Raw genomic sequence first — 25,732 nt, 5'->3', positions numbered from 1 at the left:
TTATTATATCTACGGTGAAAGGGGAAAATACTTTCAGCGGTCTACGGCGGTGTAGTTATTACGCGCATGCGCATAATGAGCCAATCAGAAAGCAGAACGCTGTCGCACGCTTATTTTGAACCAGGCACAAACGGTCAGTTTTCAGACAGCAGCTCTGAATGCTCGATTGTTCGCTGTCGGAGTGTCGGATTTATTTTGAATTGTCTGCTCTGGGATACAACAATGAGAAAAAGGTGAGATGTGAGCTGCTTTTATTTTACGTTAGAGACATGGTGGTTTAGCGCTTAAAAATGACTTTTAGTGAGTAACATTTAACGTTAGACAAGGTAACTGCTGGCGAGTCTGACGTCAGACATGGCGACACGAGCATGAATGTTTGACTCGTTTTTAGTGAAGGTTTGACTTTATTCTACGCACATCTTTCAAGTGACCCTCAAAGACACGACATGTCTCTCTCTGACCGTGTTTATTACAGTGAGGTCCTGGCGGCTGACACCATTTCCTGCCTGAACAAGGCTCTGTCCCACCTGAAGGACATCTGGGAGCAGATCGGGCTGTCTGAGGACCAGAGGCTCCAGAGGACCAACGCGGTGAAACAGCACATCCAGGTGAGACTGCTGAGGTGGAGGTGGTTTGGAACAGGTGGAGGTTCTCATGGTTCTTTATTACTTCCAGGGGAGGAACATTTACACACAGCTCCACAAACTAACTTCGCGGTTTTTTGCTCTAAGTTGTGTCAACATGTCCTGATGCATGCTCAATAATCCAGGTAGAAAAATCTAACAAGGTAAAGTCAGGTCTTCTGGAGGATTCTTCTTGTTGAAACGTTTCGTCTTTCATCCAAAAGACTTCTTCAGTCTGAGGAGCTGCAACAAGCTCAGTCTTATAAAAAACACCTTCTCAGAGTGGATCAACCAGTTTTGCTGCTGACATCCAGAACCAGCTGTTCACATGGTCAAGAAGGACCATCAGCCTAACAATGGATCATTAGCACACTGATGGCTGTTTACTGTTCACAGAGGGCTGAGTGATACTAGCAATCACAGCATTGTAAGAGGGGGACAGTTGAACCCGGAGGCCTCCACCCCTGTTTAATGATGGACGATTTATTTTCACAAAGATGGCCTCCTTTACTCCTCTCTCAAACCATCGTTCCTCTCTGTCCAGGATGTGAACATCTTCATCCTTGAAAGAGTGACCGCTGGACTGGAGATGAGTGTAGACCGCAGAGTCCTGGCCAGATGATGTTGATCTTCTGTGCTGGGCCATCCTTTTGGCCAGTGGCTGTTTTGTTTCCCCGATGTAAGACTGATCACAGCCCTCCTGACACTGAACAGCATACACAACATTACTCTGTTTGTGCCGGGGGACTGGATCTTTGGGATGAACCAGTCTTTAATGTATTTTGGGGTTTAAAAGCCACTGGGACGTTGTGTTTAGAAAATAAACATGTCAGTTTCTCTGATACTCCCTCAACATATGGAATGACCACTGGTCTGGGTCTGGGTTCCTCCTTTTCACCTGTTGGCTGACTGGAGTCCTGTTTGGGTTTCTTCTCTGCTTTCAGGAAGGCCCAGTTAGGATATCCACATTGCTCTAGAGCAGGGGTGTCAAACTCACTTACAAAAGGGGGCCAAAATTAAAACCTTTTTCAAACTAAGGACCGGTTTCAGAATCTACAATAACTCAAGTTAGAGTTACTGTCAAGTTATTTTGGGGGAGTGGTGGCGCAGAGGTTAAAGAAGCTGGGCCCGTGATCGGAAAGTCACGGGTTCAACTCCCAGTACCGTCAGTATCAAAATGTGGGTGGAATATGTGAAACACCCACATCTATGTTCATTTGTGCTCATCTGCTCACTCACTCATGTTCGTGCAGCTGTTCAACATAATGTTTTTATGCTATCGGTGTATATTTAGTTGATGTTTTTCTTGGTTCATATCTTAGATCTTATTACTGATTTTTCTTTTCTTTTTACGTTTTATTGTTGGATGTAACTGGAACCCTGCATACATAATCTTGTTTCACCACATGAGATGCGAATAACAAATAACACTCTCTGAATCACTGAACCTGCCTCCACCCTCATTTGCCCCACTCTGGGCCCCTGAGCAAGGCCCTTAACCCCCACCATCTGCTCCCAAAAACAGGTCTCTTGAAAATGAGTTCTTGTGACTCAATGAGACTACCTGTATAAATAAAGGGTAAAGCGGGGGGGGGGGGGGGGGGTAGATGCCCAACATCTTTTCTTGGTCTCAACTTAAGACCTTGAGTTTGACACATATACAGAGCCTGTCTTGTGTGTGATTTCCCCTTCCGCCTGGCTCCCGAGTTAGTGGGGACGCTGTCTGCTCTGTGGTACAGAGTCCTGATGATTCCTAACTTGTGCTCCAGAGGGTGTTCATCATTAAACAGGGGTGGAGGCCTCCATGTTCAACTGTCCCCCTCTTACAACGCTGTTATTGCTAGTATCACTCAGCCCCCTGTGAATAGTAAACGGCCATCATGGTGCTAATGATCCATTGTTAAGCTGATGGTCCTTTACATGTGAGCAGCTGGTTTTGGATGTCGACATCAAACTGGTTGATCCACTATGGGATGGTGCTATTTAAGAGACTGAGTTTATTGCAGCTCTTCAGACTGAAGAAGTCTTTTGGATGAATGACGAAACGTATCAAAAAGAGGAATCCGTCCAGAGCAGCATCAGAACATTTAAACATACTGCTCCACAAATATGTATATTTGAATTTGCTCTGTCAACAATATTTTTTTCTTTGACTAATCCTTCAACATGAACTTTTCAAAATAAAAGCCATCAAACAGGTTAGTGGTTTGGGCTTTTATAGTTCTGAGCATTTATTATCCAGGCTTTCTTTAGGCTTTTAAAACATTATTTTCTTATTCATTTTAATTATTCTTTGGACACAGACTTTTTCAGTTATTTCTAGACTTTACAGAAAATGTGTGTTTTTAGGCCTCTAAGCGTGTGCATGATGGATGAGTCATTCAGTCAGAACGTATGTCACCTCTGCATTTTGATGCTTGTTCAACAAAATCAACTGGAGAAATGCAACTTTTGAGGATTAAGCTTGATTTCACTCAGTTTAATCTAACGCAACATTTTAGCACTCAGACTGTGTAGAAGATGACTCTCAGCTACTTCCACCACAGGTTTTAGCTCGATATCTGTACAATTAGCTCATTAAAAAAAAAAAATAATAATGTGTTGTTGGGCATTCCAGTCATCTTAAACTGGGTTGGCTTTAAAATTTAGAGCCAACCCAGTGAATGCTTTCTAAAAAGTTTCATGAAAACCTGTGGTATATGAGATATTTTGCTAACAGATGGACACAAACCAGATGCAGTATTTCATCATTAGACGGCAGGTGATAAAAATACTCCTAAACTTAAAGCACAAACCTTTGTTGTTGTCTTATAACGGAAGAATCACAGCAATAGACTAGATCTATTTTGCCTTGATTTGTACATTTTTAAAGTTTTAAAATAAGTCTACAAATGTTTGACAACATATTGTTGTATGGAGTGGAAGTATTTTCAATATTGGCCGTTACAGTGATTGCTTGCATGTGAGGAAAAGTATTTTATTTTTAGAGATAGAGAGTAATACTAACTTAAGTAATATTTACTTCCATGGGCGTCCCTGTACTAGTTTTTCCCTCTTCACACCAAGTACAAGTACTTCAGTTTGGGTACTTGCTGATACTGAGTACTAATACTGAGTAGTTAATAATGAGTTGCACTTTAACATTACACAATAACTTTAGAAAAGCATTTATTTAAGAACACACCAAACAATTTTCAGTCTTGACATCACCTGTGTTTATCTTAAAATATCTCTAAACATTTTTTATTCTTTGTCCTCGATTACTTGAAAAGTAAGAGGAAATGTCATCATCTAGTGTAAAAGTGGTATAATTTTGAAGTATTGAGGTATTTTTATGGGTTAAGTAAGTATAAGTATTTGAGGCTGATATTGTTGGAGAAAAATATTCTCACTTTATCTTACTGACTAAAAAGGAGCCACACTCGATGACGGGAGAAGATTTTTAACAGATTTTTCTTTTTTTACTTGCAAGGACAGATTTTTCAGGACAGATCTACAGGAAGTACACATATGGAGCACAGTCATGAGAATCTGCCACGGGCAGTCTGTGAAGCTTGTTTTTATACTCTTATCAGTTCAGCTGAGTTCAGACTCAGAGGCGACAGCCAGCTCCTCATTCAGCTTTCTACTAACATATGGCTCATGGGCAGAGTTAACATTCTCAGCCATAGTAGTTTAAAAACATCCATAAACCTTGACCAAAAAGCCCCTAGTTTATATCAAGGCTGGTATTGGGACACCACTAAGTATTTCTGTAGATTGAGTTCAGGTATTTTTCTGTATTTTTAGATAGCTGGAGTTCAGTAAACTTGTACAAGTACACGTAGAGCAGTATGTTGAGCTTGGACTTGGTTATCCTAGTGGTTTTATAGGAAAATCTGTTGGTGAAAATTAGGGATGCACCGATCCACCTTTTTCACTTCCGATCCGATACAGATATCTGCGCTTGTTGTCGGGCGATGCCGATCCGATACTTGCCTGATACAGAAAAACAGTGCTGAATTAACAAAAATGGCTAAATGATGTTATCTGGACCCTTTTCTGAAACGAATCCAGATGACATGATTTAGCCATTTTTGTTGTCTACCTAGATGTTTGAACTTACAAACCCAGTGCCGAATTAACTTAAAACATTTGTTTTGTTAAACGCAGACATGAATGTACTGAATTACAAATTTATTGAAAACTGTGCACCAGAGCAGCACACTTAAACACACCAAGAGCTTCACAAGCTCGGTCAAACGTAAAAACAACATAATTTGTTCAGTCAGTATGCTAGCACGTGACGTCACTCAGAGCACAAAGCACAGAATTAGAGTGAATAGATCTGCCCAGTCATGGATCGATTACATTGTCATTGATACCTGATCCAGAAGTGTTTTTTTACTTATTCATTTTTTATCTGTATCGATACCAATATTGGCATCGGATCGATGCATCTCTAGTGAAAATCCATACAATCATAGATAGTGGCCAAGATGGTGTAGAGGCAGGGCAGCCAGCTTGGGACCCGAAAGCCTCAGGTTCGATCCTCGGTCACTGCATACCGCGTGGTGTCTCTGGGCAGCACACCTCATCCCCAAAATGCCCTCCGGGCACCTCCAATAGCTGCCCACCACACCACCTGGTGGTGGATGAATTTTAACAGAGACTAAAATGCAGAGACTAATTTTGCCATTGTATGGAAACATACTGTGATGACATTATTATTATTTATTTATTTATTTTAAGGAGCACACAGACGACCACCATCATGAGCTGATTTGTTTTACTTCATTTCTCATGCAGGCTCTGCTGGAAATGATGATTAAAGAAGAGGAAACTCTGAAGCAGAAACTCCTGAGCAGCATCCAGACATGCAGGGCAGAAATGGACCAACTCTACCTGGAACTACAGATGGCTGTTTTTGAGGTAACACCATCATTTTCTCTACATCTGGCGGTCGAATAAAGTCTGGATTGATTCTTCAGATGTTGCTGGACAAAGTTTCACAACTTGTTTTTACAGCAGTTCTCTCCTGGTCTGCCTCTAAAATCTGAGATTTTTTCCTTCTGATTCATCTAAACAACTTTTCTTCCTGAAACCAGAATCAACAATTTAATTTCAGATCATTTTAATGTTTCCAGTCAAATTGAACATTTACCTTTTTATACTCCAACACAAAATGTAAACAAACTTGCAAAGTAAAATATCATGGTTTAAAGTTCCAACTGCAGCACGACAGACATGTTTTTAAATAGTTCAGCATCCTGTAGGGAAGCTCTGATAATGGACTGTACCGCTGACAAGTGTTCATTTGCCTTAACTGCACTTTTCACGTCATTTTTTTAAATTTTATTGTTCTTGGTCATGGAGCAAAGAGGGGGATATCTGTTGTACGTCTGTGAATGTTGTGAGCATAGTTTGAAAAATAAGTGAAGTAACAACTTTTAATTTTGACTGAACACTGTTGGATTTTTTTACCTGGATGACTGAGCACGACCCTTGATGACTTTCATTTTGGCGTGTGGGTGCATCTAGGTGAAGGAAAGTTTTTGAACCTTTTTGAAAAGTGGGTTGCCATGTCAAAATCCAATATGGCCGTCATCATAAATATGTAAACCAGCCACTGAATTCATTTGAGGAAGTTATGCTTTCTTGTTTAATATTGCTCAATGGTATAGTTTCCTCAAATGACTGGGGTGGCTGGTTGGGTGGCCAAGGCCACCATTTACCACCCCTGGCTCCACCAGTACGCCTGGTTGAGGATAAAATTCTTGCTCCCTCTGCTCGCCAGGATCCATCACTCCGCAGCTGTGGCTGAGTGGTTAGACCAGTCGTCCTCCAATGGGAGAGCTGGGGGTTCAATTCCACCAGCAGCCACATGTTGAAGTGTCCCTGGGCAAGACACTGAACCCCTCATAGCCTCTGATGTGTGTCTCCTCAGTGTATGAATGTGATCTAATGCACTGATTAATCTCTAGAGATTCAGATTATCTTTGTAGAGATGTAGCAGAGTGCTGTGTGGATGTGTTGGAGGTAAATGAGGACACAGATTGTTGTAAAGAGCTTTGAGTATCTGGATTAGATGGAAAGTGTAAGTAAAGTCAGTTTACTCATAGTAGATGTTTGACACTAGGATGTTCTATTGCAATAAAAGTAAAGTACAAAACAAGATCAAAATCTTTTCTTTTAACATTTTGCTTAAAACTGCAAATGTTAAAAAGGAAACTAAAGAAGCTGGTGGAGGATGTAGATCTCCTCAGAGGAGCATGACTCCACAGCACCAGCTGTTCTCAAATGTGGGCTCAAATTATGTTCTAAAGTTTCCTCCACCATTAATTCACTGGAGAACGTGGACGACAGATGACCTGTGCGACTGTATTCAGTTCATTTGACAGCTTGAAACCTTCACATGTTTCCTGTCGTCTCATCAGAGCCTGTCTGCTGCTGTTGAGGGAACCATCATGTGGAACAGACCAACCAGTTTTATTGTTGGCTAATTTAAGTTATTTCATATTTTGGATACTCTGAAATTGTCACAGCTGTGGACTCTTATTTGTCCCCATAACATGATATAACTGTAGGTCTGACAGGAACTGGACCGAGGAACGTCCTGTGTTGACACTGATGAATTTTAATAATGGTATTTGATTGCCTGCTAATCCCAACAGCCCCATTACTTACATCTGTTTCTTGTTCCTTGTGTTGGAGTGTTCTTCTGCTTGTTCTCTAGTTACTGGTTCTGAAGTGACTGCATGAAGATAACCAGCTGGAACAGTCTGACTGTAGCTTACAGACTGAAGTGTCTGACAGAGATGGTTTCTCTGCAGGAGGAGGAGGGTCTTAGCATACTCCAGCAGGAGATCAACCTTCGCACACAGTTGGAGGCTCTGAAGATGGAGAAGACCCAGCGGATGCGGCAGCTCAAGCTTCTGCTGGAGCAGGACCAGGACCTGTGTGACATCTTGTGCTCGATGCCGTTCGGCATCGCCCCAGACTCCGTCCCTTCCCTGGAACAACTGGAGAACTTCCAGCAGCACATCTCCAACCAGAATAAAGAGAAGGTCAGGTCACTCATACTTGTTATTGTTCTGTTAAATATGAAATGTCTTTGTTTTTGTGGTGTTAGCAAAATATCATGAACCAGTGGAAGAATTTAGCGAATCTCTAATTTTAGATGGTGAGTTAAGATTAGTTGAGTCGTTCACATCATGCCACGTCACATGAAAGAATGTCCTTTAGCAGGTTGGACCAACAAACTGCTACAACTCTGTCCATCCTGTTTGGGGTGGGGGGGGGGGAGGTGACAGAAGCTCAGCTGCCGTCATGAACCACAGACAACAGGAGCTGTCAGAGGAAGTTACAGCCATGAGACTGACGGCTCTGCATTTTGTTTTATGCATCGTTTTCAGTAAACAAGGCAACTTACAGGACAGTCATACCCCGGGGCTCACAACACAAGATTTTTAACAATGTTTTTAACAATGTTTTTAAGAAAAAAGTTTTGTCACAAACTTGTCTGTCTGATGTCTAACGAGTCTCTTCAGACCTGAAAAAGCTTCTTGATTAATGCATGAGCTTAAAATGTCCATCCTGTGTTACCCTAGCTTACTTCTCTTGGCAGGGTGCTCATCCCTTCTGTGATATTTGTTGGGGTGGAGATGGAGACACACGTGGGTGGGGGGGTTGAAGGAAACGGCTCATTGTGAGGGAGACGGAGCACTACCTCTAGCATTTTAGCTAGTGTGTCTGTATTGTGTGCAGCTAGCTTAGCGCTATGTCAGTGTCGGGTGGTGGTGGTGGAGAGACAGTTCAGTAGGCAGGGCGCTCGGTTCTGTTGACAGGGCGGGGCGCCCTCCTTGTATAATGGTGGGAAAACACTGCTCAACCATGTGACCGAATTGAGCTTTAAACTCATAAATGTCCAATTAATTTACTCAAGGAGGCTAAATAAAGGGAACTAATGAAGGGCCATCCATCCGTCATCTATATCCACTTCTTCCTTTTCAAGTTGCAGGGGTCACTGGTGTCCATGTCCAGCAGTCAATGTGCAAGAGGTGGGGGACATCTGGACAGGTCTCCAGTCTTTCACAGGGACACATCGAGACAAACGACCATTCACACTCTCACTCACATCTAGAGACAATTTAGAGTTGCCAATCAGTCTAACATGCATGTTTTTGGTCTGTGGGAGGAAAACAGTATCTGGAGAAAACTCATGCATCACGGAGAGAACATGTAAACTCCATGTTTCTTGAAAAAAAAAAGTTTAGTATTTTTCAAATTACAGTAGAATTGTGACAATGATGAGAGAAATGATGTGTAGATGAACAGATGCTGAGATATATTCATCAATTAAAACAGATTCTTCATTTTTCTGGACTGAATAAAACGTGCATTGAATTTAATGAATTGTAACGTGAGACGTCATTTATCTTTGACCCATCAAAATGAATGCGGTCATTTATTTTACAGAATCAAAGTTTAACATCAAACATTTACATTAATTTGGCAAAATATGAAAATAACAACATAATCAATCAGCTTTACAACCAGGAAAACCATACGGCCATGATTTTCCGTTGCTTCACCACAGACATTAATGAAAACTGTACAATTATGATCAATTATCCACACGGCGGTGGATGAGCACTTTACACAGACATTTCTAAATTATCTGGAAGGATTTCTACTTGATAGAAGGATTTAAAGATGGAAATGAAGTTTAAAGGGAGTAAAAGATGGTGTGTGAGGGGGAGTGTTGACCAGAACCGACACTCTCCATTCGAACCCAGCTTTTCCTCGGTACGCTTGGTAGGAAACTTGACTCATTACCTTTCTGAAGATAAATCAGCAGATATGGAGTTCCAGTTAACGCTACCTGTCCAGCGTCTCCATAGGATGGCTGTGACTCGTCCGAAGTAGTGACGAGATTCCGTCCGACACAAGCTCACCTCAGCCAGTGGACTTCACATGAGTGGAGTCCTTCAGAAGTTCCACTCAGAGGTGGAAGATGTTATAATCCAAACTCGGAAGAGCCTTATCATGGCTGGACTTCTGTTCTCCCAAACGACTTCACAGAACTGCGAACATCTCAGAACTTCTCCGCGCTCACCGAACTGAGAGAACTAGGAAGTACCGGCAATTTAAAGAGCTCTATTTCCGGTATATTTGAGCGTCCCTGATTGGTCCATATCAACCAGACAGGGGTGTGTTTTGTGATGTAAGAGGTTACTAGAAGTCAGAAAACCGCAAGAATTGTTATGGAACAGATTAAAACTGTTCTCAGACAGGCGAGAGAAATATTTTGGCGAGTTTGGAGAAACAGGTGCCAACTCCTCTGTTTACGTCTGAGAGGATTTTAAAACAAGACACATGTCTGCTTCGACTCCGACCTTGGACAAAACTTACATTTGCTCATTCAAAGACAGAAATCAGAAAATACATGATTACTCTGTAACAGGCCTTAACATGAATTCTAACTTTGCATGAGGATTAAAAAATCATTGTTACTGTTTCACAGTTAATAAAATTGATTAGTTCACTGCAACATCTAAAATGGTTTGAACTAAGACACTTTGATTATCAACATTTGTAAAATAGTAATGATAATAAAAAGAGAGTGTTCTTTCACTTGATTTTCAAGAAAGAAAGTCTCAGGATGGGTGAACCTGTATTTCTGGATTCAAATCAATGAAATGACAGTTTCTGTCCCACAAGGTTCTTAAGGTCAAGGGTTTTGACCTTAGGCTTAGTTTTGACATCAGGTTAAGTTCACTACAGATGGATGTTCATATCAAACTAAAGGAAAAGCATTTTCCACTTTAGTATTACTGGTTTTTTCCCCTTGTTCTTCAGGCACTGGTGTCTTGTATGACCCATCTGATCCCATCTGTTGGTGAATATTAGTTTTTCAGCGAATCTGATAGTAAAATAACCAGTTTAGTAAATCCCGAGTCTTTTCTTGTGATTGAATTTTTATTATTATTTTTCCTCAGTTCAAAGTCCTGTTTGAAAGCTTCTTTTTTGCAGGAGGAGTTACTGCTTCGTGTGTGTGTGTGTGTGTTGATTCCCAACAGCTGACTGGTTTCTTGACCCGGTGGTGTTTTTTGACAGGCAAAGCGACATGCAGAGTTCATGGAGCTCAAGAAGCAGATCACTTTGCACATGGAAGAGCTGGACCGCATCCCAGAGAGCAGCTTTGAAAAGGACGTGGTCTGTGAGGACGAGGACTCCTTCTGTCTATCCAGAGACAACATCACAGCTCTCAGACTGCTGCTCTGTCAGGCAAGATGTTTCTGCATTACATGTCCTTTAAGTTCAGCTTGAGCTTTAATAAAAAAAATCAAACTGTGAGTTTTCCATGAGTTGTGAGGTGTTTGAAGATGGCTCGTTGCACCACAGCATTCTGGCTGTTTTTGACCACTTCATTTAAACTCCGTGTCGATCCTGCAGCTGCAGGAGGTGAAGGCAGAAAACGAGTTGACGTGTGAGAGTCTCAGAGAGAGGATCCAGCAGCTGTGGGACCGGCTGCAAGTTTCTCAGGAGGAGAGGAAGGCCCTGAACGAACACTTGGTCTCTTCCAGGAAGAAGAACCTGGAGGCGGTGAGCAGACCCAAGGCACCGCTGTGTGCTTTTGATTTTCTACACAATTTGTTGCTGTGAAAGATGAAAATGTGATCTTTTTTTTTTTTCATCTAAAACTCCACCAGTGTTACAGATCTAGAAGTGTACTAAGTTATCATCCCTCACACACACACACACACACACACACACACTGCAGTATCTTTGGCATTAACTGTTAGTCAGCACTCTGTTAGCAAAATTTGTCATGAACCACCTGATGGATTTTAGTCCAACTGAATTATTGAATGTAGATCTACTCCATCTTGGCTTTAGGAGTCCAGTCAAACCAGGATGGCTGCCACCGCTAACTGAGCTTTGCTACCTAAAACGTGGCTTGGCTCCAGACCTATAGAACTGATGGAGTAAAAGTTTTATGTGGTAGTACCTGAGAGTCATCAACATGTAATTCAAGAGAAGTATATATGGTAATGTAAAATAATACACAACTTTATCATCCTGAAGGAAAGTTCCAGAAGTCGCCAGCTTCTTCAAATCACACAACACAATGTTGGGAACAATAAAACACATCAGAGAATATACAAGTAGAAAGAAAAGACAAGAAAATAGAATCAAAACGTGAGGAGGTTTGTATGAAAGGTGGTTAAAACCTGATGACACCAATTGTAAAAAGTAGTTACTGCTCTATGAAAACTTAATACCGGTAAAGTTGTGAGTGTGTAGGTCAGGGGCGTCCAAACATTTTCACATGTGGGCCAAAACGATCCAGATGAAAGGACTCGTGGGCCACAAAAATGTGAATTTAACCCTCAACGTGAACAATGTTTTGAAGAAAGGACAAAAGTTTCCTAATGTTAGTTGAGAAAGAGTTTTAAATTGTTGAAGATCCAAAACATTAAAAGACTAAAAAGGATTTGATTCATTTGTTGTCTTGTGTTTGGAAAGTTCATTTAGTCTTTTCTCAGCAACAAAAGTGTAATTTGAGTTTTTAAAAGGGGCTCAAAACCATGGACGGCACAAAAGGCTGATCGAAGTTCTGAAAAATCATCCAGCTGTCAGTCGCTACAACAGATTCATAGAAGGTTTGAAAAAGTTGATCAACTTGTATGTAGTTGATGCCACATTATAATCATTTTAAAAAAAATCCAGTTTCTCTCTTGATTATTTTATCAGCTGCAATATTTAGCCAAGTTTTATGAATAAATATCCAATAGCCTCGTTTCTGATAGAAATCAGTAAATGTTTTTGGTGCTTTGTACCATGATGTGAAAATAAAAAGATCACAGCCAAAGGTTGTGCTGATTACGGTAAAGGTATTGCTCGTTTTGAGAAGGTTGTTTTTAATCTGCTTTGCTGTTAAACCTAAACATTATATAAAAATAATTACCAACTAATCTGCAGAAAGTCTGCATCGACCTCTTGCCTGCTGCTCAAAATGATACCATCTTAAACTGCAGCTGTGGGCCACACAATCACTCAAAGGGCCGCAAATGGCCCACGGGCCACACTTTGGACACCTGCGGTGGCTCCAACAGCAAGGCAGACAGTTGCATGAGTTGGTGTGTATTTTCCAGGTTCGAGTAAAAAGACTGTAACTCCATCACTGTTGAATGAATACTCTGGTCTGAGGCAGCTGGTGATGCATTCAAAGAATTTCAGACTCTTCTTGGTTCTCTTGTTCCCCTTCAGCTAGGACGTCTGGTACCAGGGTGGTTGTTCTGCTTTTTATATCGTATTTTTTTCCTCCTGCAGTTACAAGCAGAAGTTGAACGTTTAGAGACACTCAAAGTGCTGAACCTCCGCAACGTGACCGAAGCAATCCGCTGTGAGATCGCTGTGTTCTGGGAGAAGTGCTTCTTCAGCGCTGATCAGAGGCAGGCTTTCGCTCCATATTTTAGTGGTGAGTTTCTTTCTTTAATGGTATTCAAACAGCCATCCAACTAGAAATGAATTGTGTTTTCTAATTGTATGTATCAATTTTTAGAGGACATTAATGAAGAGCTACTGGCTCGTCATGACGCTGAGGTTCAGCGTTTGAAGCAGCATTATGAGGACCACAGGGAGCTCTTCGAGGGGGTCAACAAATGGGAAGAAAGTTGGAGACTCTACTTGGATCTGGAGGTGAATTCATTTGATATCAAATGGAAACTACGCTACACATATTTTCTGTGTACGGTATATATGTGTCACATTTACCGTGTACGGTAAATATGTGTAGCCTTTAACACGGCTAAAATATTAAAGCACCGGTAGTCGACCAAAAGTCACTCATGGCTACGTTCTTCGTTCTCCTGTGCACTAAAGTCCTCTTTGAGCCTCAGGAAAACGTCATCACACAACGCCTCCATCTCGGCAGCTGTTTCCTTCAACAGCTGATCGATCGCTTTTAACTTTAAAGCTGCATCATAAGAAATTCTCCGTGCGTTTTCCATTATTGGTGCAGGTGAACAGGTCTGTGCATGTGACGCAAAATATGATAAGTGATCTGAAGAAATGAACGCACGTCTATCTTGGGGGGTGGTCCTTGAGTACCTCATTGGTCATTTTGGTTAGACTTCTGGTCACATGATGACAGAGTGGGTGGAGTTATGGTAGGGAGTTTGAAACTGAGCAAGAGGCTTGTTACCTGTAGTTACCTGAGGGCATTCACTCTGTGTCACAGAGGGTTGGGCACTGGGCAGCACCCAGCTCTGACAAAAGAAAATGTTGTTCAGCGGCAGGAAGTTGCCAAGAGATGTCAGGAAGTCTGTCAAAATAAAATAAAAATAGAAATTATAAAAATTATATAATACACAAATTTGCCACTCCAGTGTATAAGCTGTGTAGTCTAAAGTGTTATTAAAATAAAGTAGCGGCTTATACACCGGCAGTTGCGGTACTTGAACAACAGCAGCAATGATGGGATTCAACAACAAATAGTTTTCTCTAAAAGAGCAACTCCCATTCACTTATGTAGAGGATGCATCAAACATTTTATGACCATTTTATTTAATGCTGCTGTGCACGCTCCTGCTTCAACTTCTACAGTTTTGAACATTTATACGTGTTATTTTTTTTTCTTCATCTTGATCATTTGTAGAAAAAGGCGACCGATCCAACGAGGTTCACTAACAGAGGAGGGAATCTTCTAAAAGAAGAAAAACAGAGGTCAGAGCTGCAGAAAAACCTGCCAAAGGTAAGACAAAAACATATTTTCTACAGTTCCAAGAGCTTGTGCAACTTTCACAGTATCCTGCTGTTGTTTGTGTTTGAAGCTTGAAAAAAAACTAAAAGATCAAATAGACGCCTGGGAGAAGGAAGAGGGCCGGGAGTTCCTGGTGAATGGCCAGAAGTTCCTGCAGTATGTGGCTCAACAGTGGGAGCTGCACCTTTTGGAAAAAGAAAAAGAGAAGCTTCAGAGGGTAGGCATGTTGTAGACTCATCTCTGTCGGTGTTTGTAAGAAATATTAACTCTGGCTTTACAATGTCTGCACAGCACATGAAGAAGAGCAAGCAGACGGAGGAGGACATGCTGTACGGCACAGCTATAAGAACCCCAACGAAGCGCCGCTTCCTCGCCACACCTACCTCCAATAAAACACGAAAGGTGACAACACAGTTTCTGACTGACTTTACAGATGATGCACTTTTCAGCCCTGACCCACCTTCTGCCTCCTTCACAGTTTAATGCAACTTCCAGCCTTTACAGCGCCACCACCAACAGCACCATGCGCTCTGCATACGGAGGAACGCTCTGTCACTCACCTGTGCTTCGTCTCCCCCTCTCTGCAAACATGGTTGGTCTAACATTCTTGATGGAAAAAAATGTAACGCACAGCTGCTCCTAACGTTAGGGGAGGATTAGGAATATAATCAATACATTACAGGAATATAATCAATAGATTACAGGAATATCTAAAAAAAAAAAAAAAAAAAAAGTTAAATCTGGTCCTCTGGACATTAAAAAAACAAAACAAAGCAAAACAGCAAAAAAAAAATAGAAATGTTTCGTCTCTCATCCAAAAGACTTCCTCAGTCTGAGGTGCTGTATTCAGCTCAGTCTTATAAATAGCACCTTCTCAGAGTGGAACAACCAGTTTGCTGCTGACCAAAACCAGCTGCTCACATGATCAAGAAGGACCATCAGCCTAACAATGGATCATTAGCACACTGATGGCTGTTTACTATTCACAGGGGGGTTGAGTGATACTAGCAATAACAGCATTGTAAGAGGGGGACAGTTGAACCCGGAGGCCTCCACCCCTGTTTAATGATGGACAATTTCTTTTCACCAAGATGGCCTCCTTTACTCCTCTCTCAAATCATCGTTCCTCTCTGTCCAGTATGTGAACATCTTCACAGCAAACCAGCAAAACTGGTTGATCCACTCTGAGAAGGTGCTATTTATAAGACTGAGTTGAATACAGCACCTGAGGCTGAGGAAGTATTTCGGATGAAAGACGAAACGTTTCTACATTTTTGTTGTTGTTGTGCTTTGTTGTGTTTTTTGAATGTCCAGAGGACCAGATATGACTTTTTTTAGATTTTTTTTTACCTGGATTACTGAACATGCATCAGGATATTACAGGAATATAATCAATGGATTACAGAAATAAGGACTGGAGGTGGGGCACGCGGGCGAGCGCCTGGTGGCCGGGCTTTTACCCATGGAGCTCGGCCGGGCACAGCCCGAAGAGGAGACGTGGGTCCCCCTTCCCATGGGCTCACCACCTGTGGGAGGAGCCAAAGGGGTCGGGTGCAATGTAGGATGGGTGGTGGCCGAGGGCGGGGACCCTGGCGGTCTGATCCTCGGCTACAGAAGCTGGCTATTGGGACATGGAATGTCACCTCACTGGTGGGGAAGGAGCCTGAGCTGGTGTGTGAGGTTGAGAAGCTCCGGCTAGAAATAGTCAGACTCGCCTCTACGCATGGCTCTTGAACCGGTTTCCTTGAGAGGGGCTGGACACTCTTCCACTTTGGAGTTGCCCCTGGTGAGAGGCGGAGTGGGCATACTTATTGCCCCCCACTTGGTGCCTGTGTGTTGGGGTTCACCCCGGTGAATGAGAGGGTGGCCTCCCTCCGCCTACGTGTGGGGGGGACGGGTTCTGACTGTCGTTTGTGCTTATGCACCAAACGGCAGTTCAGATTATCCACCCTTTTTGGAGTCCTTGGAGGGGGTACTGGAGAGTATACCTCCTGGGGACTCCCTTGTTCTGCTGGGGGACTTCAATGCTCACGTGGGCAATGACAGTGAGACCTGGAGGGGTGTGGTTGGGAGGAACGGCCCCCTGATCTGAACCCGAGTGGTGTTCTGTTGTTGGATTTCTGTGCTCGTCATGGATTGTCAATAACGAACACCTTGTTCAAGCATAAGGGTGTCCATATGTGCTCTTGGCACCAGGACACCCTAGGCTGCAGTTCGATGATCGACTTTGTCATCGTCTCATCTAATCTGCGGCCACATGTCTTGGACACTCGGGTGAAGAGAGGGACGGAGCTGTCCACTGATCACTACCTGGTGGTGAGTTGGCTCCGATGGTGGGGGAGGATGCCGGTCAGACCTGGCAGACCCAAATGTATTGTGAGGGTTTGCTGGGAACGTCTGGCAGAGTCTCTTGTGAGACGGAATTTTAACTCCCACCTCCGGGAGAACTTCAAACATGTTCCGAGGGAGGTGGGGGACATTGAGTCTGAGTGGACCATGTTTCCTGCCTCTATTGTCGAGGCGGTTTACCGGAGCTGCGGCCGCAAGGTTGTCGGTGCCTGTCGCGGCGGCAACCCTCAAACCCGATGGTGGACACCGTCGGTGAGGGATGCTGTCAGGCTGAAGAAGGAGTCCTATCAGGTCTTTTTGGCCTGTGGGACCCCGGAAGCAGCTGATGGGTACCGGCAGTCCAAGCGACATGCGGCTCGGGTGGTCGCTGAGGCAAAAACTTGGGCATGGGAGAAGTTTGGAGAGGCCATGGAGAATGACTTCCGCACGACTTCGAGGCGATTCTGGTCCACCATCTGGCGTCTCAGGGGGGGAAAGCGGTACACCACCAACACTGTTTATAGTGGGAGTGGTGTGCAGCTGACCTCAACTCGGGATGTTGTGGGTCGGTGGGCAGAATACTTTGAAGACCTCCTCATTCCCACCGGCACGTCTTCCACTGAGGAAGCGGAGCCTGTGGACTCTGTGTCGGGCCCTCCAATCTCTGGTGCTGAGGTCACCGTGGTGGTTAAAAAGCTCCTCGGTGGCAGGGCCCAGGGGTGGATGAGATTCGCCCAGAGTTCCTTAAGGCTCTGGATGTTGTAGGGTTGTGTTGGCTTACGCGACTCTGCAATATTGCGTGGACATCGGGGGAAGTTACCCTGGATTGGCAGACCAGGGTGTTGGTCCCCCTATTCAAAAAGGGGGACCGTAGAGTGTGTTCCAACTACAGGGGAATCACGCTCTTAAGCCTCCTTGGTAAGGTCTATTCGGGGGTTCTGGAGAGGAGGGTCCATTGGATAGTCGAACCTCAGATTCAGGAGGAGCAGTGCGGTTTTCGTCCTGGCCGTGGAACACTGGACCAGCTCTACACTCTCAGCAGGGTCGTAGAGGGTGTGTAGGAGTTTGCCCAACCGGTCTACATGTGCTTTGTGGACTTGGAAAAGGCGTTCGACCCCTGGATCCCTCGGGGAACCCTGTGGGGGATACTCTGGGAGTATGGGGTACCGGGCCCTTTGATACGGGCTGTTAGGTCCCTGTATGACCGGTGTCAGAGCCTGGTCCGCATGGCCGGCAGTAAGTCGGGCTTGTTCCCAGTGAGAGTTGGACTCCGCCAAGGTTGCCCTTTGTCACCGATTCTGTTCATAACTTTTATGGACAGAATTTCTAGGCGCAGCCAAGGTGTTGAGGGGATCCGTTTTGGTGGCCTTAGGATTGCGTCTCTGCTTTTTGCAGAGGATGTGGTCTTATTGGCTTCATCAGATTGTGATCTACAGCTTTCGCTGGTTCGCAGCCGAATGCGACGCGGCCGGGATGAATATCAGTTCCTCCAAATCCGAGACCATGGTCTTGAGCCGGAAAAGGGTAGAGTGCCCTCTCTGGGTCAGGGAGGAGGTCCTACCCCAAGTGGAGTTCAAGTATCTTGGGGTCTTGTTCACGAATGAGGGAATAATGGAGCGTGAGATCAATAGGCGGATAGGTGCAGTGTCTGCAGTGAAGCAGGCGCTGTACAGGTCTGTCGTGGGGAAGAGAGAGCTGAGTCAAAAGGCGAAGCTCTCAATTTACCGATCGATCTACGTTCCTACCCTCATCTATGGTCACGAGCTTTGGGTGTGACCGAAAGATTAAGATCTCGGATACAAGCGGCCGAAATGAGTTTTCTCCGCAGGGTGTCTGGGCTCTCCCTTAGAGATTGAGTGAGAAGCTCGATCATCCGGGAGGGACTCAGAGTAGAGCCGCTGCTTCTCCATGTCGAGAGGAGCCAGTTGAGGTGGCTTGGGCATCTGTTTAGGATGCCTCCTGGACGCCTCCCTGGTGAGGTGTTCCGGACACGTCCCACCGGAAGGAGGCCCAGAGGAAGACCCAGGACACGCTGGAGGGACTATGTTTCTTGGCTGGCCTGGGAACGCCTCGGGATTCCCCTGGAAGAGCTGGCCCAAGTGGCTGGGGAGAGGGATGTCTGGGCCTCCCTACTTAGGCTGCTACCCCCGCGACCCGACCCCGGATAAGCGGAAGAAAATGGATGGATGGATGGATGGACAGAAATATAATCAATAGATTACACAACAACAACAACATCAATCAAACAGCACCTTGTGCTATAAAAGGTGTTGACATTAGCCAACACAGAAATGGCTGTTTTACTGATATTGAACTAAATGTTGTGGTAGTAGCTGAGAGTCACTGACACCACACTCTCTGAGTGAGTCACAGTTTCATTATTTTCAAGGTTTTACCAAAGTGGCTACACCTCATCTGTTTTCATCACGAGATGGTCTCAGTCTAAAACTCTTCATTCCTTTGGGGAAGTCTTCAATTATTACATTTCGTCACTTCTCTTTCATTGATCTAGGAGCTTTTATTTTAAGAGTCACCCACATGTAGACATGTTTGTGGTTCATAATCATGACTGTGTTGACTGTTGTGTTATTATGGTATGGTCTCTGTATGTCTTTAAATGTTTTCTTGTCCTGGTTAAAACTTCACATGCATCACACTAGACGGAGTGTTGTGTACACTTTTCATCACCTCAGCTCCAAGGTCAAGGTTACAGATGAAGGTCAAAGGTTATACATGGTCTTTGCTTGTCCAGGCCATTGCTATAGATTGCTGTACAGTAGTTTATTTGGCAGGCATATAATGGGCCGTATGTGGTTTTCATGTTTATCTGATACAAAGGCCTTCTGTAACCCTCTCCCAGGCTTCAGCAGCACGGACACCTGGTGGCGGTAAGCCCCCCCATCCAAGAGTTCAGGGCTGTAACAAGGAGAACCAAGGCCAGCTGAAGGGGAGCCCTCTGAGTGGTGCGTTGCAGACCCCACCTTGTGCACAGCTTAACCTCAGCATAGCATCTGTTGCCAGCACATATTCAGAGTTTGTGGTAATTTACTCTTTTGTCTCTAATGCTTCTCTACTTTTCTCTCTCATTTGCTGTGTTAAAACAAATTTACACACTTTATGTTAAATAATCCTGAAATGGCCATGTACGTTTTATGTTTTAGAGGAACTTGGTCAACACTGAATCCGTAAAGTCAAGGTGTGTTTGGAATCCTAAAACCTTATGAACTAATCCCTACTTATTTATTGTATGTCTCTAATCAAAAATAATCAAATCAACTTCCTGTAAAGTTGATATGTGATCCTGGAAGTTTAGTAACAGACCTACTGAGTTTCTTATTGTTCAAACATTTTCAGACCTTTGAAACTTCAGTATGGTTTCATAATCTGGCCCAAAATGTGCAACACAAACACAACTCGAAGTAGGAAAAAGTTTATTTAATGAAAATTAACTGAGCACTTTTACAGTAAATGAGCAGTCACAGGAGGCCAAGTGTCATTGGCAGAAGCCACAGCCAAGCAGACGGTATGTGTTGTCTGCAGCCAGAAGAGGAAAAACTACTAAAATAATCAACTCAAGTAAAAAGTAATTCCTTAAAGATTGACTTTGAGTTCAAATTGATGTTTTTTTTTTTTTTTCAGCTCAAGAGATCATCTGGTTTGTGGTGCACAAAGGACGAGGTGTTTTTATTTTCTTAAATTAGCTCTGAAATTAAAAATATATACATAAGTATATATGCATTTACAATTAAAAATATATACCCACACATGATATTTAAAACACTTAAAGACAACATGGTTTCAGTTCAGATCATGGGGCGGCTGTGGCTGAGTGGTTAGAGCAGTCGTCCTCCAATGCGAGAGTTGGGGGTTCGAATGCACCAGCAGTCAAATGTCGAAGTGTCCCTGGGCAAGACACTGAACCCCTCATAGCCTCTGATGTGTGTCCCATCAGTGTATGAATGTGATAAAGCACTGATTAGTCTCTTTAGAATGATTTGTTCAATTAGCTTTGTAGAGATCTAGTAGAGTGCTGTGTGGATGGGTAAATGAGGACACAGATTGTAGTGTAAAGCACTTTGAGTATCTTGAAATAAGATAGAAAGGCGCTATATAAGTACAGTCCATTTACCATCCCAAGGCAGTGTTATAGTCAAGACCACCTAACCCTAGACCAAGTCAAGGTCAAGACTTTTGGGGTCTGAGACCAAGTCGAGACTAAGACCTCAAGTGTTGGAGCTCAAACTTTTCACAGATTATCTGTTTTAAACTGTCGTGACATAGTGACAGTTTTAAAAAATATGTAAAAAAAAAAAAAAAGCATATGTAACTTTTATCAAAAATATATTTTATAAAAGTTACATACATCAACTTTAAGTTTGCTTTTGAATGAATGTATCAGCTTTTATAAATTTTCAAAGCTATATAACAAAGAAATCAAACATTCAATGGTTTTTGCACATTAACTTTCATGTCATGTTACCCACTTACACAAAACTTATGTTAAACAATAATAATAAAAATAATAATATATATATATATATATATATACATAATATTATGGCTCAAATATAATATTGTGATGTTTCAGAGCATTCTGACGATAACGATAAATTTCGTGATATAACAAACCAAAAAAAAACCAGAAACCATAGTTATTCATTTGAAAAACTTAACTTAACATGTTACATTGCAGTATTATTTAAAAAAAAAACAAGGGGTAATTTTACTGAAATTACTTTATTTAGTAAAGCATTCAGTCTCCAAATATAAAAATTAAATAGATCCTTCTGTTATTTAGATTGAAAAAGTATGTACAAAATATAGATCAATAAATTCACCACTAAAACTGAAGTGCAGGTGAAGTTTCCCCAAATGACTAAATAAAATCAAATGAAGCTTAAGATCTGTTGAGCATAAATGTAACAAAGTATATGTTGTCTTTAAATGAGCTCTAACTTCCAGAACTTGTGACAAGGTGATCATGTGACCCTGAAGCTTGTGGTGTTTCAGCTTCCTCTGTTCCTGCACAAATGATTCATTTCTCTGATGCTCTGTCTTTCATCACCTGACTCTGTTCTTGGTCCATGGACTGTGGAACTGAGACAGACCTGTGCGTGTTTGTACCAGCAGTTTAGAGCGGGGGAGACCTGCACCGACAGCCCAGAGCGGGGTGTGGAGGGAGGGAGCTGTCTGTACCTGCAGTTTAGAGCTGGATGGAGAGACAGCTGAGCTGCGCGTTGTTTGTTTTTAGCCAGCTAGTACTGCGCGCAACTAATTAGTGTTACACTCGTACAGACAGGTGATGGGGCGCTTGACGTGTTACATCATGAAATTAGCACATCATGGTATAATTTTTTTGCCCGGACAAGCTTTTTTTACCGGAATTATCGTGAACAATATGATATGGCCCAGCCCTATTCGCAGCCCATCAATTTTTTGGGCACAACACAGGCCCACATTTCCGAGTTGTCAGCAGTGCCACATAATAGATGTGACGTATACAGCGAAGCGATGTTTTATGGATTGTTGCACTTTTCTAGACATATTTGGACTGATGCAACAGGTACGGTGGAAAATGCGATACAATACCCATTTTCTCCCTCTGCTAACGTACAACATGAGCCAGCCAGACTGATCTGATCTGATGCAGCTGCTTATCGTGAGTGGCAGGAAAACTCCAGCAGCATCTCCACAGGAACCGGCTCAACCTTTATTTACTGTGTGGCTGCAGGTTCTGCTGCCACAGTGCACATGTCCACCATGAGCAGGAACTGGTCTCAGCTTTAAGTGTTCTTTGTGTGGGCAGGAGGTGCCAAAAATCAGTTTCTAAAAATGACTCAGTGGTGTAAAGAGAGTTGGAGGCAGCTTGATATGAGATGTTTTTTTTTTTTTTTAATGGTCTGTACTGATTTTTAGAAATCAGAGCAGCCAGTATGCAACATCAGTTAAGTGTTGAATCATTAAAACCAGTCTGACTGTTGATATGTGGCTACCTTTAGCTGAGACTAACTTTAACTCATTGGTGTTTCTGAACTACCACCAGCCTGTCATGTTAATGTTGCTTCCTTGCTCAAACTTTTCTAAGCATCAATCTATATTTCTTTTGTCTGACTGTTTCTTACTGAAACTAACAACTTGTCACAATGCAGCATTTGAAGTCCCAGTGAAATGCAGTCCAGTCTAAAGGCACTGAAATGATCTAAGAGTTGTCTCTTTGCAATTTAAACTCTACATTTCTATAAGTGTGGAACGAGACACAACAATGATGGACGTTCCCTTCTCTGAACCAACCAGACGTGGTGCACAAGAGCTTTCAGGGAACTGAACAAGTAAAGGCTAATAAAATAAAAATGGCGGTTTCATGGGAACTTAAATGATGTGAATGTTTCCTGTCTGGTGGCTTTTAGACGTCTATTGGTTGTACTGGTTCTGTACTGAAACAATCTGCTCTTCTTTTTTCCCCAACAGCGAGACCTGTCCAAGACCTCTAACTCCAAAATCCAACCCAGTGTCCTGAACTCAACCACAGCCAACCTTTGACCTCTCACCTCTGATGGTATTATTATTATTGTTATTATTATTATTATTGTCCCTCCAAATGAGTTCAGGTACTGCTGGTCGTTGTCAGTGAATGTTCTGGACAGATGAAGGTATTACTGAGTGTTGTTGGTCATAAACAAATCAGACGCTGATGGTGCCATCTTTGTTGGAAATGCCACCATAAAAATGAATTTTAAATTAAACTAACACTACTTTAGTTGTCAGATTGTTCCAGTTATTGAAATGCATTAGTGTTATCTTAAACAGCACCTTTCTTATTATTTTGGTTAAACGCATGAAAGTGTAGCTTTCTAAAGCTATGCAATCAGAGTTACAGGCCAAATGTATTATGAATACGCCACACTTGTATATACCGGTATATATATTGTGTATATTGGTATACACCGCATATATGTATATATCTTGCTACATGTATCATAATTTTACACAGAATTACACTGTTTCTCCCACATCTGTTTTCTTATTGAGTGTATATATTTCTGTATCTGCTGTTCTTTTAGAAACTTAAGATTTTCAGCCATCTGGACTGTTACCTTGATGGTGTACAATCCAATCACTTTGATTTGATATCATGACTAGTTTTTAAAAAGCTTTTCAAATAAAATGTTGTTTGCATAAAAAAAGGCTGGCTTGTCTACTCAATGTTTTGTTTTCAAAAATGACAATTTCTCCACAGTATTCCAATTTTTTTTTATCCTGTTTTCATGGGTTTCATGAGCTGTAAGCCCAAATTATGTAAAATAAACAAATAAATACTTGCAATTGTTTAAATTGTGGGCCCTGAATCCATCATCTATTAAAGATTAACTTTCTGAATGGAATTGTAGAAGTTAAACAACTTTTCCATGGAATTCTAATTTTTTGGAAACATAACAAACATGACTTTAAAACTGATCAAACCTCTCTGGTGATCATCTTGTTGGTTCGGTGAGTAGTAAGCGGCCATTTTGTTCCTAACATTTGATTGTTGCACACCAATGACTGATGGTCCTCCAGTTTTTGTTTATATGTGATATCTATGGGATCCCCAGCTTGACATACTCCTTCCTTTCTGTCATTTTGGAGTTTTATTTATTTATTTTAATTCTGATTGTTCGGAGATTTACATTTATGTACCTCTTCAATAACAAATTGGTAAAAAAAAAAAATTGTATTGTCAATTACAATTACAATAAAATATAAAAATAAAGAGAAATGGGAAAACAATAGCGTGAATGCTTAATAAGTATTCACACAGTGATAGTTTAAAACCTTTGAATAAAATGGTAAGCTACTAAACAAAAACTGCTCAAAAAATGAAATCTATCGACCATTGGAGCCAGTTAAAATTTCAAAATAAAACTTAACAGTAGCTTTATTAGAAGAGAGCACAGGTTTCCATGGGACCACACACTTCTAATAAAAAGGCCTTCAACACTATTGACCACACCATTCTTGAAAAACATAATAAATATGGCATTAGAGGATTAGCACTATAGGGGGTATCCAGTTATTTGAATAATGGACAGTTTACAGGTAAACGATGTAAGATCAGAATTTTGTGTTAATGGATATGGAGTTCCTCAAAGTTGTTTATTTTGTATGTGAATGATCTGGTTGATGTGTCAGGACTTTTGAAGGGTGTTTTGTTGGCACCACTTTTTTTTCGGGTGAAGATATTGAACATGTTGGAGATGATACAGGCAGAATTCATAAAAATACAAACTTGGTTCCAACGTAAGGGATCATTACATTTGGAAGAAAAAAAAAAACTATATTTAGTATTATAAAGAACATTATTGAAGTCTCATTTAAAGTTGACAGTAATTAAATTCATAGTTACTGAAATAAAAATTTGATGAGAAGCTGACATGGAAATCTCATGTAAATTACTTAAAAATAAAAATAGCAAAATCAATTGCATTACTGTATAAAGTAAGAGTTTTTGAATGACAAAGCTTTGTATATATTGTATAATATGATTGTTCCATATTAAATCCATTGTATTGAAGTTTGGGTGAACGCATGCAAAACTATAAACTGTTTTTTTATTTTACAAAAGAGCTATAAGAATTATTAGTAGGAAGTGCTATGGTCACCCAACAAATATATTATTTCATCAGTTGAAATTATTTATTTTTTTATTTATTTAGTTGAATATAGTATTTTACAAGTCCTGTATAAAGCTCATGAAAAATATTACCCCAAATATTAAATTAAAATTTGTTTTTTAAAAAAGTCATTATAACCTTAAGGGAATGGAAGTGTTTGTAAAACCTCCATTTAGAACTGGTCTGAAGGAGCTGCGTTGTAATTCAGGGAATAGGATGTGGAATTGCCTTAAAATTTCTATAACAATCTATATGTTTATAAAGATGATTAAGTTAAAGTTGTTAGGAAAGTATGATAACATAAGAATGCCTAATGATTTTGTTTTCATTTTAGAGATTGATCAAGCCTAAATTGTTTGTTTAAAGTTTATATATATATA

General features: G+C 41.7%; 1 protein-coding gene across 1 annotated transcript; it reads left to right on the top strand.

The window, feature by feature from the left end:
* Positions 1–153: 153 nt before the first annotated feature.
* Positions 154–23,241, top strand: prc1b (protein regulator of cytokinesis 1b). The gene is made up of 14 exons (XM_037692206.1): positions 154–233; positions 476–608; positions 5,412–5,534; positions 7,436–7,669; positions 10,722–10,892; positions 11,061–11,210; positions 12,942–13,089; positions 13,174–13,310; positions 14,269–14,364; positions 14,444–14,590; positions 14,665–14,775; positions 14,852–14,965; positions 19,562–19,741; positions 23,170–23,241. The coding sequence occupies exons 1-14, from the start codon at positions 223–225 to the stop codon at positions 23,239–23,241; spliced, it is 1,827 nt and encodes a 608-aa protein (XP_037548134.1). The 5' UTR covers positions 154–222.
* The last annotated feature ends 2,491 nt before the right edge of the window (positions 23,242–25,732 follow it).

Source organism: Nematolebias whitei, chromosome 2 (assembly GCF_014905685.2).
Source record: "Nematolebias whitei isolate Nwh7 chromosome 2, NemWhi1, whole genome shotgun sequence".
NCBI lineage: Eukaryota > Metazoa > Chordata > Actinopteri > Cyprinodontiformes > Rivulidae > Nematolebias > Nematolebias whitei.
Note: the sequence above shows the minus strand (reverse complement) of the source record. Positions and strands in the feature narration are given on the sequence as shown.

Excerpts from the sequence above, each read along its gene's own strand:
- prc1b (XM_037692206.1), top strand. Across the intron at positions 7,670-10,721 it reads CCAACCAGAATAAAGAGAAG|GCAAAGCGACATGCAGAGTT; the intron begins GTCAGGTCACTC and ends GTTTTTTGACAG. Across the intron at positions 11,211-12,941 it reads GGAAGAAGAACCTGGAGGCG|TTACAAGCAGAAGTTGAACG; the intron begins GTGAGCAGACCC and ends TTCCTCCTGCAG.